Source organism: Rousettus aegyptiacus, unplaced genomic scaffold (assembly GCF_014176215.1).
Source record: "Rousettus aegyptiacus isolate mRouAeg1 unplaced genomic scaffold, mRouAeg1.p scaffold_m13_p_13, whole genome shotgun sequence".
NCBI classification, from domain to species: domain Eukaryota; kingdom Metazoa; phylum Chordata; class Mammalia; order Chiroptera; family Pteropodidae; genus Rousettus; species Rousettus aegyptiacus.
This window is the reverse complement of record NW_023416288.1, coordinates 50,429,629-50,447,834: the sequence shown is the minus strand read 5'-3', so window position 1 is coordinate 50,447,834 and position 18,206 is coordinate 50,429,629. Positions and strand designations below refer to the sequence as shown.

The following is an 18,206-nucleotide window of genomic DNA, read 5'->3' as shown; positions in this document are numbered from 1 at the left end:
TCACCATCACTTGGTGTGCCGGTCTCCAGTCTTAGCCATTCTTGTGGGTGTGTAGTGGCCTCTCATGCTTTTAATTTGCATTTTTCTAATGAAAACATTGAGTCCTTTGTCATATGCTAATTGTCTTCTTTTATAGAGTATGAGTCTTGTTTTTTTGTGTTTTTGTTTGTTTGTTTGTTTTTTGTTTTTTGGGTTTTTTTTTTTATTAATATACTTTATGTTACTGAGTCGTAGGAGTTTATTTCGGATACCTTTGTTTTGTTTGCTGGGTCTTCCTAATATTTTTTCCCAGTCTGAGGCTTGCCTTTTCTTACTGGTGTCTTTGAATACGCAGACTTTTTTTTTTTTTTTTTTTTTGAGGAAACCTACTTTGTTTTATTTTTCTTTTATAGTTACTATCTTCTATGACCTACAAGAAACCTTTGCCTACATCATAAAGATACTGTGATTTCCTCTTAAAGCTTTATGGTTTGGGCTTTTACATTTAGGTCTGTGCTCCATCTTGACTTAATTTTTGTGTGTGGTGTGAGGTAGGGCTTGGGGTGAATCTGTCATGTGGCTATCCAGTTATTAAAGCGCCATTTGTTGACAAGACTTTTTCCCCAATGAGTTGCTTTGGTGCTTTTGTTAAAATTAAATGACAATATAAGTATGGTTTTGTTTCTCAGATTCTGTTTCATTGATCTATATATCCATCCTAAAGGAATGATAATTACCAATTTATTTTAGTGAAGTATTTTCGTATATGCATTCATGAGAGATTGTTTGGTGTTTTCATTTTTTGTATGTGTAGTTTCTTAATTCTTGTAGCATTATGAAAACTCTTGACATCAGGTAGTATTAGTCTTCCAACTTAGTTCTCCCCCAACCCCCAAGATTATTTTGATTATTCTAGGTCCTTTGCTTTTCTCTATAAATTTTATTTTCGGCCTGTCAGCTTCTGCCCTAAAAATTGCTGAGATTACAATGAGATTGCATTGAAATTTTTTAAATTAAGTTTTATTGAGATAAATTCACATGACACAGATTTATCTTTTTAAAGTGTACATTTCAGTTGTTTTTAGTATTTTCGCAGATATACTAAACTATTAAATGTAGTTCAACTAACACTAATTTTATTTTTATCAAAAAGAAATCTTGTACCCTTTAACTATCTCCCTTGACTCTTCCCACCCCCTACTAATCTTTTTTTATAGATTTGTCTATTCTGAACATTTGATATAAATGTAATTATATATGTGACATTATGTACTTAATTGTGTATCCCTAAATTTAACTGTTGAAGCTCTAACCCCAATTTTATAATATTTAGAGATGGGGCCTATGGGATAATAATTAGCATTAGAAGGGATCATAGATGGGGCCCTAATCCCGTGGGATTGGTGTCCTTATGAGAAGAGGAAGAGACATCAGCGAGCTCTCTGCAAGACACAGGGAGAAGGCGGCGGTCTGCAAGCCAGAAAGAGTCCTCACTGGAAACCAGCCCCAGTGACACCTTAATCTTGGACTTGTAGCTTCCAGAACTGCACAATGCTGTGATGTTTTGCTAGGTGAGTATATACGTCCGTGATAATTTCTCCATGACAAATGTTTATAATCGCTGTAACAAAAAGACTATAATTTAAGGCTTTTGAATATTTTCAAATTTTATTCCAGAAAAATGTCACAATGTATATACACTCTGACCCCCAATGGATAGAAGCACTGGTTTCTCTGCATTTTGGCCATCATTGGGTTTAATTGTTTTTTACAGACCTTTGTTAATTTATTTAATAGCTGGAGATTATATATTGCCAAGTAACAGAGCTCAGGCTGAACTAGATAACCAAAAAAGATTTCCTGGAATGAAACTCTTAGAACTGGGTACTAGGTAAAAAAATTATGAGTCTCCATGAGGCAGCTTTTAAGGATTTCACTGAGAGGTGTGCTGGAAGGTGGTGTCCACACAGAAGAAGTTATAAAGCCGCCTGCCTGGGGAAGGAGCAGAGGTGGCTCAGACGTTTCCATGGAAGTCTTTAGTTGAAGAGGTGAACTGGAAAACAAAATAGTCGACCGACCACTCTCCCAGGGAAGTGGTAGGAAAGTAGTTTGATCTGAGTTCTGGGTGCGAGGGGTGTGGAAAAGTCCGCCTTGAGAATTTGTCACCTCTGCCGTGTTTAGGGTTTGAGTTTGTACTACCAGCTTGTTGCAGGACTTCCTCAAGCTGGAAATTAATGTGAAAACCCACTGAAAATGAGTTTAAAAAAATAAAAAGTCAGACAGTAGAGAAGCAAGTCCACCAGAACAAGACAGCACACGGATGGAACCGCAGACTGGAGCCTCAGGAGCGTAAAAGGATCATCGGGAGTGCCTCTCGGCATTGTCACAGCAATTGGTGGTGCGAATGAATCAAAAATATAAAGGAGCAAGACAGATTTTTTAAAAGAAATGGAAATTCTACAAATTAAAATTGTTAAAAGTAAACAGCAAATTTGACACAGCTGAAAGAGAATTGCTTGACCACATGGAAGATCAAGAAAAATTAGAAAGTTTGAGCACAGATAACATGATGGCAGGTAACTGAAGATATAAATTGAGATATGGAACGTGACATGAAAATGTGCAACATACATCTAGTAGAAAAGCTACGAGAAGACAGAGGGGATCAGAAATATTTGAAGAGACGATAACCTGAGAATTTACCAGAATTGGTGAACGGTAAAATATTCATGTCACATTTTAAGGTAACCATTACAAGATATACAGGTAAAATGTAAAACTCTAACATAATAAAATAATTACAGCGGAAATAGGAATATCGATCCAATAGGAGGGGAAAAGGGAGAAAACAAGTATAGAGAAAAATAATTAAAAAGAAAAGATGATAAAAGTTCATTGAAATAGTGAAATAAAACAGTATAATTTTAAAATCAAACTTGCCTTTCAGAGACTATAAGACTCACTTCTTTAAAGTGAATTTTCCTGTGGTGGTGTGCTATTTGAGGAAAATTCTAACCAAAAGATAGGAATAACTACAACAACATCAGTAATGATAGATTTCCTGGGGACTTGTTAGGAATAAACATACTTACTTCCTAATGAAAGTAAGAACAAGTCACCAGGAATATAATTTCAAACTTGTATACTTGCTAATAAAGCCTCAAAATATATGACAGATTATAGAAAATTGTAAGAGAATTTGACAAGCCCATCATTAGATAGGGAGATTTCAATAAAAATTTTCAGTAATAAACAAACAAATCAGCAATATAGAAAGACTTGAAAAACAGAATGGAGCAGCTTGCCCTAGCAGGTCCTGTGCCCAGCCAACAGTTAGAGAATGGACATTCTTTTCAAGCATACACAAAGAAAATCACATATAAGTCTCTTCACATTTTGAAGAAAGTGTATGGAAAAGATAACATTCCCTGATTAATTTTAAAATGAAATTAAGGTGGGGTTTTTTGTTGTTGTTTGTTTGTTTTAGGTAAAAGTTACACTTTGAAAACCTGAAAAATTCTAAATAACTCTTAATCAAGAGAACTAATGAAAAAAATATATAATTGAATAGGAAAATACATATCAGACCCAGGTGATGAGGAGCAGAAAGTCTAGTTTTCAGTGCTTATATTAAAAAAAGAAAAAAGAGAACTGGTAAAGCTAACCAATCAACACAGAAATTTATAGGAAGAGCAAATGTAGAGAAGGAAGTAAATTAAAAAGAACAAATGAAATATACAGTAGTTAAAATTAATAAATCCCAAACTGATTCTTTAAAAACGGCTAATAGAAAAGCCCCTGACAAAATAAAACGTAAGTTTTTAAATAAGGGTACAATAAAAGAGGCGTTTTTTAAAAAAACGGAACAACTGGGTAATATACCTAAATAATTGAAAAGGACGGTTTTCTAGAAGTAATGTGCAAGCCATCAGTTATTGTCATTATATACACTGTACTCAAGGTGGATGAGAAACCTCATTGTGAACTTCAGATTTAAAAGAAAATATGGTAGAATAATGCCAAAATTTGGAATCTGCCAAAATAATCATTAGCAAGATCTATCAACAAGAGAATGGATAAATTATTGTAAATCTGCACTACATGGTGTATTCATACAGCTAGAGCTGTCACATGTTATCAGAAAAAAATGGCAGAAGCAAATGTACATGTTACATTTTGTAATCTAAAATTTGGAAACATGTAAAATAATTTCATATATAGTTACACAGTAAAATATAAAAACATCCGAAGGAATGACAGGCACCAAATCATGGAGATATTTGCCCCTAGGGAAAGTGGGGGGAGGAGTGTGTAATAAAGTGGACAATAATTTAAATTATAATCTGTATTATTTCATTTCCTAAAAAGTTCGGGGAAGGATTTGGATGGAATAAAAAAGGTGGGAATAGAGTAAGATCTGTCCAAACTGGGTCACGAGTTTGTGAGAGTTCGTTGTGTATTATAATCTGTGATTCTCTCTACATTTGAAACATTTAATAAAATGATTCATTGTTTTAAGCCATAGTTGCTTGATTACTACTGAGGTGGAAGATTTGGGGGATGGGGCTTGGCCACTAATACCTTTTCGTTTAGCTTTTGGATTTTCTGTCAGAATACTTTGCTCATGTTTCTGTACAGATTAATCTTTTCATGTTGTTTTCAATTACCTTAGTAACTCTTTGTTAAAGATACTTTTTACTAAAATATTTCCAAATTTCAGATGAAGTATTCATATGACTTTGCTTAGAAAGGCCTTCAGCCTGAAATCAGGAAAATATTCTTGTGCATTTTCTTTTTTTTATGATTTGTGTATTTTAATTCTTAATCTGTTTGTAAAATATTTTGGAATGTGAATTATTTTTTGAAATCCCCTCTTGCCATGTCATTATTGGATAATCTATTTTTACCCCACTGACTTGCAATATCTTTATATAGTAAGTTCTTAAAATACACTAGAATTTTAGTATTGGTGTCTTTCTGTTCACTTTATTCAAGTCAAGTACGTGCAGATACAGCGGAAGAGTATTAAAGGTTGTTACGCAGCAGGGTGGTTCTCCGCCTCACTTGTCCCCATTTCTCCCTTCTCTTCACTCCCCCTCCTCAGAGGCAGCAGCTTTAGACTTCAGCTTTTTCTCCTGTTGTTGCTTTTTTGAGCACATCTTGGTAATTCTCAGTAGTACATGTGTTCTGCTCTATGGTGGGCCATCATTTTTTGACATCTGTCACTTTTTAGTTGTAATAAGAAGACTTGGTCTCTTGTACTGCCGTTTCCTTTCATCCTTCATCCTCAAAGTGTAGCTTTGTTTAAATTATAAATAATTTTAAAATAAAGTGTTGGTTATTTTGATATATATAATATATGCTTCTGGAAATATAGCTAAACGTTATTATAGACTGTGGTTATTAGCTTTTGCTTTTACTGAAGTATCTGATTTATGTTTTAATTTGTGACCTTTGTACCTATTGCCAGTTCTTTTCCTACTTTCTAATACACTCTTGGGACAGTTTTCCATAAGAAAATCACATCAGGCGATCTGGATGGTCCAGTGTTTCCTTGGTGACCTCCCTCCTGAGTGCTGCGTCCTCCTCGACTGGCTGGCCTCCATGCTTGTGGGCAGCTTGTGAATGGGATGTGACTAATGGGATCTCTTTTCCACCTTTGTTTTCAGCGGGTTTTGTTGATATTTTGGAAATGTATCGGTATTGTAATATATTTTTTTAAATATGTTATTGATCACTGTTCACATTGATCATGTAAGTTGATTTCCTTAACTGTTCTCCAAGTCACGTTTATAACTACTGCACGAGTGTTCACCAGTCCAACCAAGCGCGAGGGGCTGGCGTCCCCCCTTCTAAATCAAAAAAGGGGCAGACGCCCGGGGGAGCCCAGTTTGTTGGCTTGGAGTTATATAAACGACTTAAGGAATTTTTGAAGAATTACTTGACAAACCTTCTTAAGGTAAGATGCTTTACATACGTAGTGAATATTTATGATGGATAGAATGTTGAATGTTAAAAGTAGTGAAATAACGATTCTAATGTCAGTGCTGGATCCTTCGCTGCCGTTGGCTCATTGCTTTCGTCAGTGACGGACGTGTGAGGATGTTGAGCTGTGGCTTATTTATTACCTGTTGAGAAGGTGAAACCTTCATAAGCCATGTTCTGGTTTTTAATTCCTTAAATAAAAAGTTTTTGATAACGTTACATTATAGTAGTATACTTTCCTCAAATTATTAACCATTTTGTGGTTTGGTTACTAGAAATCAGTGAACTTCTCAATTTAAAGCATATGATTGTGAATTCACATTACCTATATTGTACTTCGAATTCAGTGTACCGTTCTGAATCAGAATACCTCAGTGACCGTAAGGTTGTCCAGCCTTCAGCATCTCAGTTTTCTAATGCGCTCTTGCCTCTTACACGGTCATGTAGTGTATTTCAGAACTATGAACAGATTGTGTCCCTGCTGAGGATGGAGTCAGCGGAACACCCGTGGCCCGCGAGCGTGGGCTCCTCCTGCCCTGAGCCTCTTGCGTGGGCAGCGATGGCGTTTTTCCCCTTCAGCGTCCGCGCCTGCCTTCCTCGGTCTCCATGCTCTGGAGCAAAGGCAGCACGGGGCCTTCCATCCAGCTACAGGCTGGGCACGTGGCTACACGTTATGTAGAGACGGTGAACCCATCTGTGCTCTCTACCCTGGGACATTTGCACTCTGCGTATATATTTTAAAGATTTTTGATTCACACAGATAATAGGCAAAAATTTCAGCATGGTTCAAAATTGTTTTTCTTAAAATACTTTACAAGCTAACTGGGAACTTTTAAACACAGACCGTGATCTCGTGACCAAAGATCGTGACAGAGATAGTATCCTTTTCACATTCCCTCAACAGCATGTTTTAATGTCTTGCTTTAGCCACCGCATCCTCCTCATTTTTATTCACAGCACTTTGTAAAGTGAACGCTGAAATTTTTTCTTTAGTATTAAAGTAAGGAATGCTGTATTGTGATATGTAAAAGTATTGATAGCCGTGCTATCCGTGAGATTGTTTCTATTTTTAAAAAAAATCATACATTGTAATCCAGAATATACTTCACAGTCCGTTTCTTATTTAAATTTAAATGAAAAATTTGTTGTATCAAGATATAATGAGGTTTTCATATCGCTTGTTGGATCACTACGGGACCACACATTTACGCAGCTGTGAAGTCTCTGAGGCTGAGATGAGAAGTTACCCGGCTTGTCCAGTTCGCGGAGGGGCCCCTCCTAGGCTCCCCCGTGGTGCTCCCCGAGCCTCCCCCCGCCTCTGTGTCTCAGCGGCCCCCACGGCCCCCACGCAGCCTGCCGCTCAGTGCTGTCATTAATAACTAAGGGGAAAAGTCAAGTTATTTTTCTTTAAGTAAAAGTTTGTGGTTTAAATTGTGGAAATCTCAGAAAAAATAATTTTGGTTAATGCGCATTTTCCTCATGAGGTCTTTTTAAAGAAAATGTTGTACATTTATACTTATTTTTATAAAAAGGTAACATTACCACCAAAAGCTTAAAATTGTTATAATGTTTAAGTACATCTAATAAAGGAGGAAAATGAATTTAAAAAAATAAGTGGTATTGGCCCCCTGGTCTAAATTGTTAATAGGACAATTTCTCTGTTAATTTTTTAACAAAATATCAAAAGGATGATTTCAAGGTAAATTCCTTGTTTAACAAAAAGGAACTACCTTCATATTCTAAAAGTTCAGGGTTCTTTATATGACTTTATATGTATATTTAATACCATGGAAAAAGTTGCAATTTGAGATGAAAGTATTTTTATTAAAATTCTTTAGTCTAATCCTCATGAAGTATATTCTTGTGAGAATTTGTAGTAATTAACACGTTTTCGTATATAGAATAATTTAAAGGGCCCATCTAAAACCACATACATTTCTGTGTTTTAAGGTAATAGATTTGTTTTAGTTAACTCTTATCTTTGATTCATCATGTGACGAATTAGTCATTTTAAAGCTTTAGTTGCCTTGTTTTTAGGATGGAGAAGATTTGATGGACGAGAGTGTACTGAAGTTCTATACTCAACAGTGGGAAGATTACCGATTTTCAAGCAAAGTGCTGAACGGAATTTGTGCCTACCTCAATAGACACTGGGTTCGCCGTGAATGTGATGAAGGACGGAAAGGAATATACGAAATTTATTCTGTAAGATTTCTTAAAACACCTTTCGAGTGTGTGTTTTCTCAATGATGCATCATCTTTTCAGTTAGGAGACCTAGGCAAATATTGAACTATTTTCACAATAGTAGGCTTAATAGCCCTTGTTTTAATTTATCAGTAAATGACCCTTAAATAGTTTGTGGCAAGCAAGGAGGTGGGTAAGTAAATCAGAGTTCTAACATACAACCTGCACATTTCCGCACTTATTAAAAGTTCCTTTCTCGATTGTTTGACCATCAGGCTTCACTTGGAACTGTCCCAGTTTTAGCACTGAAAAGCCCTCATCCTGGCAGAGTCAGGCCAGTGGGTCCCTTACCTGACACTCAGGCCGCAGTGATCCACCCTCGTGCGTGGTCTGGGAAATTGCTTCAAGCAGAGGGCTGTGATGTGAAATTCCACTCCCCCTCTCACTTTACAAAGTATTACAATGTAAATAATGACATTTACAGAGTTTTAAAAAGGCAAAATCTGAATTGTTAAATCACCTTCATTAATATGTTCCTTCAGTTGCGGAAGCTCTTTCTCTGCCCACTGGTTTCAGAGTGTTGTCCCCAAACCTGTTGAAGCATCTCCACCGGGGAACTTATTAGAAATGCTAATTATTAGGCCTCAGCCAATCTAACTTACTTAGAAACTCTACAGGTGGGGGCTGGCAGTCTATGCTAACCCTCTCATCCGGTCAGGTTTGAGAACCTATTGTAAATGAGGTCTCTCTGGGCCTCAGAGCCACCAGTCAGCTGGTGATGGACTGTCGGACAGGCGGACAGCGCCCCTCTCTGAACCAGCGGCGTTAAATGTCAGGTTCTGCATAGTGAGATTATCTCTATGACCAAGGGTGTTGCTATGATAGCAATACTTTGTTGCTTTACTCTAGACAAATTTAATTAAAATCATAATTATCACAGACGCATGACACATTGTTCTCATTTATACATACAGCTCAATTTCTATACCAAACTGTTATTGCTTCATAATTGTACTTTGTTATATAGTTAATTATGCGGTTTTAACAAAACTTTCTAGGTTTAGTGTTTGATTTGAGCTTTTTGTACTTCCTCTTTTTCACGTTTTAAAAATGCTTTCTTGGGGCTGACAGTTGTCAGTGTAAACATCAGCATGATTTGGGTTGATTTCCACTTAGAAGCCTGCTTAACCCAAAATACCACATCTACCTTTCATAATATCAGAGTCCTAAAATCATTCCAATTTTCTTACCTTTTTCTTTACTGTATTCAGTAACGGTTAAAGAATATACAAAGAAGTGCAAGTGTACTTTATATGTGATTTTTTAAGATTCAACTTTTTAAAAAATCTTTCAATTCATATTCTACATCTTTAAATGATATAGTTAACTGTTTGTAAATGCAGTATACAGCCATAAATATTTAGCAAAGGCCAGTTAATACACCCCAGCCGGAAACGGTATTTCCTCGCTATGCTCTTCCAGTAAGCCTATTCAAAGTTCAAGAATCAGTTGACATAGTAAATTGTTCTTGCACAATAATCTCTCACTGTATTTTTTCAGAATCTCCAGAAGATGGGGATGCTTTGTCATAAAATATATAATTTTTTTCCAAAGAAATCTTTCTTCCTTTTTAATTATAAAAAGTTGTTGGTCTCCTTTGAGTTAACCAGAGGTCATAAATTAACTTCAGTATCGATATATGAAAGTGATTTAGCAAGATTTTTCCCTGCATCCTTTCCTCGGCACTTCCTCTGGTTTACCTTCGGCCCTGCTTCCTTTACCTGCCTGGTTCTTCTTCCTTTCAGCCTTCAAAGCAACAGATCATCCGGAGTCATATTAGGACCCTCTGAGGCTGTCTCATTTTAGAAAACAAAATGTTCGTCAAAAAGTTTTTTTTGAATTTTTCTATTTTATTGAAATTATTAAGGTGTGTTGGTTAATAAAATCAAATAGGTTTCAAGTATACAGTTCCGTAATATGTCATACGTATATTACATTGTGGGTTCACCACCCAAAGTCAGATTTCCTCCTGCCACCAAACATTTGACCCTCGCCCTACTCCTGTCTACCCTCCCCTCCCCCCTTTTCATCTTTTCTTGTGGCTGAGTAATATTCCATTGTATATATGTACCACAGCTGCTTTTTTTAAAAAAGCTGTTTTTAAAGGTGTAGTATTTCTTTACTAGGAGTTCTTCCTGCCTCACTCCTGCATTAAAGAGGCTGACTAGAGATTATGTTGTTCATGCTTTATTAAAAATACTTTTAACTATCACTGCTATCCTCTTTGGAGGTGGGGGACGGAAAACTCTCAGGGAAAATTCAGTGTATAAATTACTTTTACATATAATCTTTTCAGAAATCTGTATCTTACATAAGTCATTTTTATCTGTGGTTAGGTATGGGAAAAATAAGACTGATAACATTTATGTTTAAATGAGTTTCTCAACAGTTTGAGTGTTGAATTATTATAAATTTGAATTTTATTTTGGCTGAACAATACCTCTCAATAAACAGTTAAAAGTCATATATGAATTACAACATTTTGCTTTTGGGGAGCATTCTTATAGTAACTTTCTGATATAAGTTCTGTGGAAGTTTTTAAAAACTTTTTAAAATGCATCAAACATACCCCACACACGAGTACAAGTAAAATGGGAAATCTGAATAATTTATGTGCCATTAACTATATCCATTTAACATGTATTTGATGCCTTTACACTTGTATAAATCCATGAAACAAATCACCACAAGATACATAATTTGTTATGTTTTTTATAGTCTTATTAATTTTACTAAGTATTAAGGAACTATGATGATCAGTGGAATTTTCTGAAATGTGTAAGGTCAAAAATCAAACTTGGCTCAGGGAATACTTTTATAAATTGAATCCAGTGTTGACCTTTATGCTGAGATCTACGTTCTCCTTAAATCCAGATGTTTTTATCTTAGTTATTAAAATGTGAGCTGACAAATACCTGTAGTTTGATACATCTTGAAGTTGAGGCTCTGATTTCAGCAAAGTAATAGATCTTTCTTTTTTTACCAAACTACAATCTAGAAATATCGATAAATATAATCTGGGATTCAGGCTATTTCCTGTGACTTCAGTCTTTGGAAAACATAGTGAAAGTATAGATATTTTATACTTTTCCTTTTCCTTTTCCCCCAGCTCGCGTTGGTGACTTGGAGAGATTGTCTGTTCAGGCCATTGAATAAACAGGTACCTGCTTGTGTGAGTGTGTGATGGCTTTCCTTTTAAAATCTCTCACAGAGTTTATTTTTTAGCCATTGTCTTTCTTACTCCTTTGGAATGTCTTAAGAGTATCTCTCCTCTTACATTGTTTAATCAATTTAAATGTTTAAGAGATACATGGTAATATAATACATACTGTAGCCTGTAATATACATATGTTTTTCCTATATCCTTTCCAAAGGTAACAAATGCTGTTTTAAAACTGATTGAAAAGGAAAGAAATGGTGAAACCATCAATACAAGACTGATTAGTGGAGTTGTACAGTCTTACGGTAAACAGTGTTTAATTTATTCAAAGTTTTCATATCAAATGTCAATTATAACAATACTCCAATAGATTCATTTTCAGATATTTTAGTATCAAGAATATTGTGAGCATTTACAAAGACACTTATAATTCTCTAAGTCTGTGTGATTCCATTTGATACCGTACTTCATAAAAATTGATCCTTGTACCTTAAGGAAATTTTGATGAAAGAGACATTTGAATTATTTTATTTTCTGGTCTCATACTGAATTACTGGATATATAGTATGATATTGTCTGTCATTAATGGAACTGAATTATGACCAGAAATTTATATCAACTTGAAAAATTAAGCTTCAGAAACCAATAAAGTAATGCAAAGTTTTAAAAACTTAGGTAGCATTATATTTCTTTAAAAGTTCAAAATTTTGTCTTTATTTTTGCTCTTTCAAGAAATATAAAAGTTTTCTAAATAAAACTTCATGATAAATTTGAAGCATTTTTGGCCATGGGTCTTGGATCTTTTTTCTTTTTAATTTTACGGAAACTGTAATGCTGGCAAATAACAGACTTTCTTAGAGTGTATTGCTGTTTCACATTTACCTATTAAGCATAACTTAAGCTGATGCTGTACCTAAGTATATTCTGTAAAATACAGCAAAAAATAGGGTAATTGAAATATAGTTCATATTTCTTTCTAGTGGAATTGGGGCTGAATGAAGACGATGCGTTTGCAAAGGGCCCCACGTTAACAGTGTATAAAGAATCCTTCGAGTCTCAGTTTCTGGCTGACACAGAGAGATTTTATACCAGAGAGAGCACCGAATTCTTGCAGCAGAACCCAGTTACTGAATATATGAAAAAGGTAAGCTTAAAGATGGTACTTGGAGTGAAAAAGTTGGTGCTCCTCGAAGGACTGACTCGCTTTAGTATACCCATCTTTCTCCAGAAATCACTTCTTGGCCAGTGTTATCGTAGACTGTATGCCACAGGTGCAGATGCTTCTGATTCTCCAAGGAGCTTTTATAAATCAGCTTGATAACCACGATTTAGTGTTCCCTTTCCTGTTCTAAGGATGTAGCCGCCGTGATAGCTGCAGGTTTGCATTTTGAATTCTCTCTTAGAGTGTATTGCTTACATCTAGTGGGAACCACAGTCTCAGCACATCAAGGAGAAAATAAGTTGTTAACAAACAAATCGTCTTAGATTTGTGAACTTTGGGCTTTGCTTTTTTACTTCTAAACTATCCCCTCCCATCCCATGACAACCGCGCTCCAGGTCATGTTAGAGGTGAGGCCCCTTAAACAGCAGGACCCCCTTCCCAGTGCAGGGGAAGGTCTGGGGTGGTCTCTGCATCAGAGATCTCCTGCACTAGTGCTGTTCTCTTTCTTAGGAATACGGGCATCCTAGACTCGTGCTCTGAGGAGCAGCCTAGGTCGGGACTGGGCAGACTCTGTGAAGGGCCAGGTCATAAATATTTCAGACTTTGTGTGATACGTGTTCTCTGGTGCAGCTGCTCAGCCCTGCCATTGTGGTGCGAATGCAGCCATGACAATGTCTAAACAGATGCATGTGGCCTGTTCCAATAAAGCTTTACTTAAAGGCAGGATTTGGCCACAAACTGTGTAGTTTGCCAGCCCTTGACCAAGAGACAAGATTTCCAGAGAGTCTGGGGCCCACTGTGTCTGATACCTGCTTTGCCCTTTATGTTCTATTCACTTGGGCAGGTGGGCTGCGGGGCCACTTTCCATATGCTGAGATGGAAGTGGGTCCCCCCAGAGCAGCAGCTCCCCCCCTGGTCGTGGCAAGTCCTGCTGGTCAGTGAGCGATGTGCTGGCTGGGTGCGCTCGGCCGTGGGGGATAGTGACTGTACGGGGCCTGAGAAGTTTGAAGTTGAAAGTCCCTGACAGAGAAATTACTGATATCTCGAAACCTAACAAAAGTGGAACTTCTCAAAGGTACTATATTTAGAATAATAATAGTTCTTTGTGTATGCTTACGGGTTACGGGTTATTAGATTTTGCATGCTGACCTGGAATCTGACAAACAGCTGCCTGACAGATGAACTTTGGAATCTGTTTTGAATCTTAGCATTGCCTATTATTTATTTTAGTTTGGTCGTTTTTATAAACATCATCTTATACTGAACTCTGCTGTACATGGTGAGTCTTTTAAAACAGTGTATGTTTCAAAAGTGGGGCCTTTCATTTATCAAGGCACACATTCGTGGTAGAGGTGCGAGCCTGTTCTTTTCTTGGCCTGCAGTGACCCACGGTCCTGTCGGTTGTCCACGCTGAGGAGGAGGGTATGCGCTGGTGTCGTATACAGAAGCACTCCCAAAGCAGGGTAGTGTGTTTTTAAAAACCAGCACAGAACCAATGGCAACTTGAAGAGCAAAAATTTTTCATGGCATGGATGTTTTCAACCCAGCGTTCGCATTCCCACATCTTAGAGGGGACTTAGGCCTTCTTTCCAGAGTGGTTAAAAATTTGGTCCAGATCTAGTTGGATCTTACCAAGCATGACTTGGTAAGGGATGGAAGGGCCAGTGTGCCCCAGAGAATGCATCAGCCTTGTCCAGGAAAAGGGGTAAAGGTTTGTAGCAAGAGTAAGCAGAGTTTTTAAGAGAGAGGAGTTGTTGCTGGCCAAGGCGGCAGATATAACTGAAAACAAAATGTGCTTTTGGGTTTACACGCTCTGTTTTTAGCTCTAGAAATATCAGGCTTAATGAAACATTAGATATAAAGCAGCACATTCTTAGCTTAGAAGAAGTTCCAAGTTAAAGCACATGAAAATCCCATTTCTAAAAAAATAACTGCTATCAGAAAAATATGTATACATTAACTGTAGACTTACTGGAAAATACAAATACGTAAGTAAACCTATAAGCTCGGGACACTGTTCCTAAGTATGTATACTAAACCAAACTGGAATAACGCTGATGTATATTGTTACAGTTGAATTTTTCCAGCTTTCTCAATTTTACCAAAATCTTAAATCTTTTTGGAGAATGTTGGCATTTTAGTACTACAGAATAACTGTTTTTGTCTTTTTTCAGATCACCTGAATAATTTCATATTATTGAAATTTCTTTTTTTGCTTTGATAATTTAGTGGTTCTTTGGTGATACTTCATATCTACAGTTCTGGTGTGATGTGTTGTAAAATATGTGATTTTTATTAACTTACTGCTCTGTTAAATTGCATCTTTTTTCTTTTTCTTTCTTGAAGGGAAATGTTAAGAAATCGAGATGCATAAGTAATCCAGTAGAGTTCAGACGTACATATTTAATCATTGGCGAGAGCTTGGCCATAATGTTTTTCTTAATTTTTTTGAAAGTAATTACTAATAATTATTTCCATATGGTCACTTCAGGGAGTCTAACTATGTGACTCGTGACTTCAAGTAGCTTTCAGTCAAAAGTGGTGTTCTTGGTATTATTTGTGTAGGAGAGGATCCACAGGTTTCTCAGAGTGGCTGTTAGATGTATCACCCCCCAAAGGTGAAGCACCACATATCTGAAGGAAGAAAATTGCTAATTATAACATTGTTAAGTCACTTCAAGAGGAGTTTGAATATATATTGCAGAAAAAAAAATAGAGCACACCAGGCACAGCTTAAATATGGTCGGCATCCACCCCAAAGGCTCAGAGAAGCCCTTCCTCTTCCTTCTTAAATCATATTTTATGAGAACAAGTTTGTGAGTTTAATTTCCATTTTTCACGTGACAGTTCTTTAAAAGTGTATGCAAACCACTCACGGGAATTCCTCTCTCCAGGCAGAGGCCCGCCTGCTGGAGGAGCAGCGAAGAGTGCAGGTCTACCTTCACGAGAGCACCCAGGACGAGCTCGCGCGGAAGTGCGAGCAAGTGCTCATTGAGAAGCACCTGGAAATCTTCCACACGGAGTTTCAGAACCTGTTGGATGCTGACAAAAATGAGGGTGAGCCACTAAGACTCAAAACCTGTAGATAATTATTACACTCTGAGGTTTTGGAATTGACTCGAGAGTTAAGAGCATTACCAGTGTCAGTCCTTTGTCGGAAGGTGGACATGTGTCTTGCTGTGTGCTGATTGCAGGGCTCTGTCGAGTGCTTTGGAGAAGAGCATCTTTTCAGTGCAGTTGGAAATATTGCTTGTTCCATGACCTCAGCATTAAGTGACATTACCCCTCCTTTTTTTCTCAAATATTTTTCTTTTGAAAATTCATCAAGATGAAAAGGCTGTTGGTTTTTATTTTCGTATCCCTCCTGTGTTTTACTGGGATGTGTTAGGAGCTCAGTAAAAGATTGATATTTGGATTTGAGATTTTTCTTCTTTGACTCTCATAAACTAACCATATGCCATGTGTATAATAAATGAAGAATTTGGCACCCCTTTGTGACTCATTTGTTTGTATAGTTGAGACGGATATTGGTATTCTTAAATTTCTTTATTAAAATATAAATAGTGAGTGCTTATTACATGCCAGGCATAAATAACCATCTCAGTGCTTGGAAGCATCAGTTGTTTTCTGATAAAAAGATTTTTTTTTCTTTTTATGTTAGTGATTCTCATAGTGAGGGGAAAATGAACTTTTACAGTAGCGTAACTTCATTGTTACTTTTAGCTAAAAAAAAAAAAAAAAAGCTATAAAATATTTGAGTGTAACTAAGTGCTCTGATTATTAAGTTGTAAAAATGCAGTTATTTTGTTCCAGGGTAACTTTCATCTCAATATATAATTAGTGAAATGAATATGCAAAGTTTATTTCAGTGTATAAAGATGGCGCCTTCTTCTTTCAGATCTGGGTCGCATGTATAATCTTGTGTCTAGAATCCAGGATGGCCTAGGAGAATTGAAGAAACTTTTGGAGACGCACATTCATAATCAGGGTCTTGCAGCAATTGAAAAGTGTGGAGAAGCTGCTTTAAATGTAAGTTGCTGTTTGATTGATATTCAGTCAGCCTAACCTTTCCCACACATGAACTGCAGATGTGTGTTGTGTGTGTCCATTTACAAATCCAAGTGGTAGGATTTTGCTGGACTCGCATAGAGAACCTGGATGTGGCTTTTTTAATGACAGTTCATAAACAAAGACCTCCAGAAACTTCTCCAGCATTTACCAGGCATTAAGGATGTCATTTCTTGACGTTTTTTCCCTGTCTTCTCACTATTACATTCCGTACACTAGAAGATTCTCTCATAGAAAGAACAGGCTAAGGCCACCTAGGAGCTGTGCTCTGCCCTCCAGTTGAAGATCACAAGATGGTTTGCCCTGCGGGGCCATGAAACTTAGAGCATTTCTCATACACTCCCCTGACCCCGGAGGCGCAGAGCATATCCTTGCTAGGTTTTTTGTAATGCAAGTAACAGTTAGATAGGAAATATCACGTGTTTCCGAGACAGGTAAGTTGTCTTCAGTTTTGTCCCTGTCATGATCTTTGACTTTGATAGGGTTTGGGAGAACGAATGGAGAAGAAAAGCTTCTAGAACATAGTAAATGCTTATGCTTGAATCAGAGAACTTTTTATCTCTCTGATTTTATCATGCTTAATTATTTTTGACACACTGTCTTTAGTATGTTTTATTGATCATTAGTTCCATAAGAACTTTTTCTGTTGGACTCATGAAACTGGGTTTTTCCTGTAAAGGAAAATGTTTCTTTAAGAAGCAAATACTTTTTCTATTTTCTGCAAAAGAAGTTTTTCCTGAATTGCTTTTTTCTCTTGTTCCTAAAGTCTCAATTGGCTCATGCAGGTTAGCAGTGCCATCTCACCAATGCTTGGGTTTCTTGTACAACCGTCCCCAGTCTGGGTTATAGCTGGCACCTTTATTCACTAGTGAGGGGAAGGCTTGCGAAACTTGAAGAATCTTAAGGAAGAGGATGTGTACCCAGTGCTTAGCCTGGCACATAGTAGGTGTTAAATATTTGTTGTAGGAAGGAATAAATATAGATGCTTAACCATGATTTTAAATAGGTATTAATTTTTATCACATTCATGATAAGTGTAAAAGATATATTATAACCCAAGCCAGGATGATTTTCAAAAATCTGATGCTTAAAAAAGCAAAGAGATCATTTGAATAGAAAAAAAAAAAAAACAATTATTATACACGATTTTTAGAGTTTGAAAATTTTTGCCTAATTAAGTCATGGTGTACAAGAATCATTTATGATTAGCATATTAATTGCCAAAGAAGGCACTGCTGAATGATTTTTTAAGGGCTAAAAAGCTTAAGTTATCTAGCCCTATGATTCCGTTTATACCATCAGTTTGGTTAGAAAACAGTTTTATTGCTTAGTTACTCTGGCCTAGACTGAAATTAGTACAGGTTTCAAATCTGTAATGTGATTCAAGTAATATTTTATGTGTTAAGAACTTCAAAATCTACTTAAATTTTTTCTTAAGGTTTTTTTTTCATAGTTAAAACAGACTTGAAGCTTAAAGACGGGTCCGGCATAACCGGCATGAGGGGAAGCGCTCACGGGTCTCCCCGCTCTCCTGACTCGGGGCTGGCAGCGCCCTCAGTGGGGGTAGCTGAAGGAGAGCCTTGACTTGCGCTGTGTTCGGACCACCT

The 18,206-nt window shown here is 36.8% G+C and overlaps 1 protein-coding gene across 4 annotated transcripts in view; it reads left to right on the top strand.

The window, feature by feature from the left end:
• Nucleotides 1–18,206, top strand: part of CUL1 (cullin 1) — an 87,268-nt gene that overhangs the window by 39,834 nt on the left and 29,228 nt on the right. For all 4 annotated transcript variants that reach the window (XM_016125885.2, XM_016125884.2, XM_016125880.2 and 1 more), the window contains 7 exons: nt 5,764–5,938; nt 8,002–8,169; nt 11,319–11,369; nt 11,584–11,674; nt 12,350–12,513; nt 15,426–15,588; nt 16,430–16,560. In XM_016125885.2, coding sequence (XP_015981371.1) covers nt 5,764–5,938; nt 8,002–8,169; nt 11,319–11,369; nt 11,584–11,674; nt 12,350–12,513; nt 15,426–15,588; nt 16,430–16,560 — 943 coding nt within the window. The remainder of the gene's footprint in view (nt 1–5,763; nt 5,939–8,001; nt 8,170–11,318; nt 11,370–11,583; nt 11,675–12,349; nt 12,514–15,425; nt 15,589–16,429; nt 16,561–18,206) is intronic.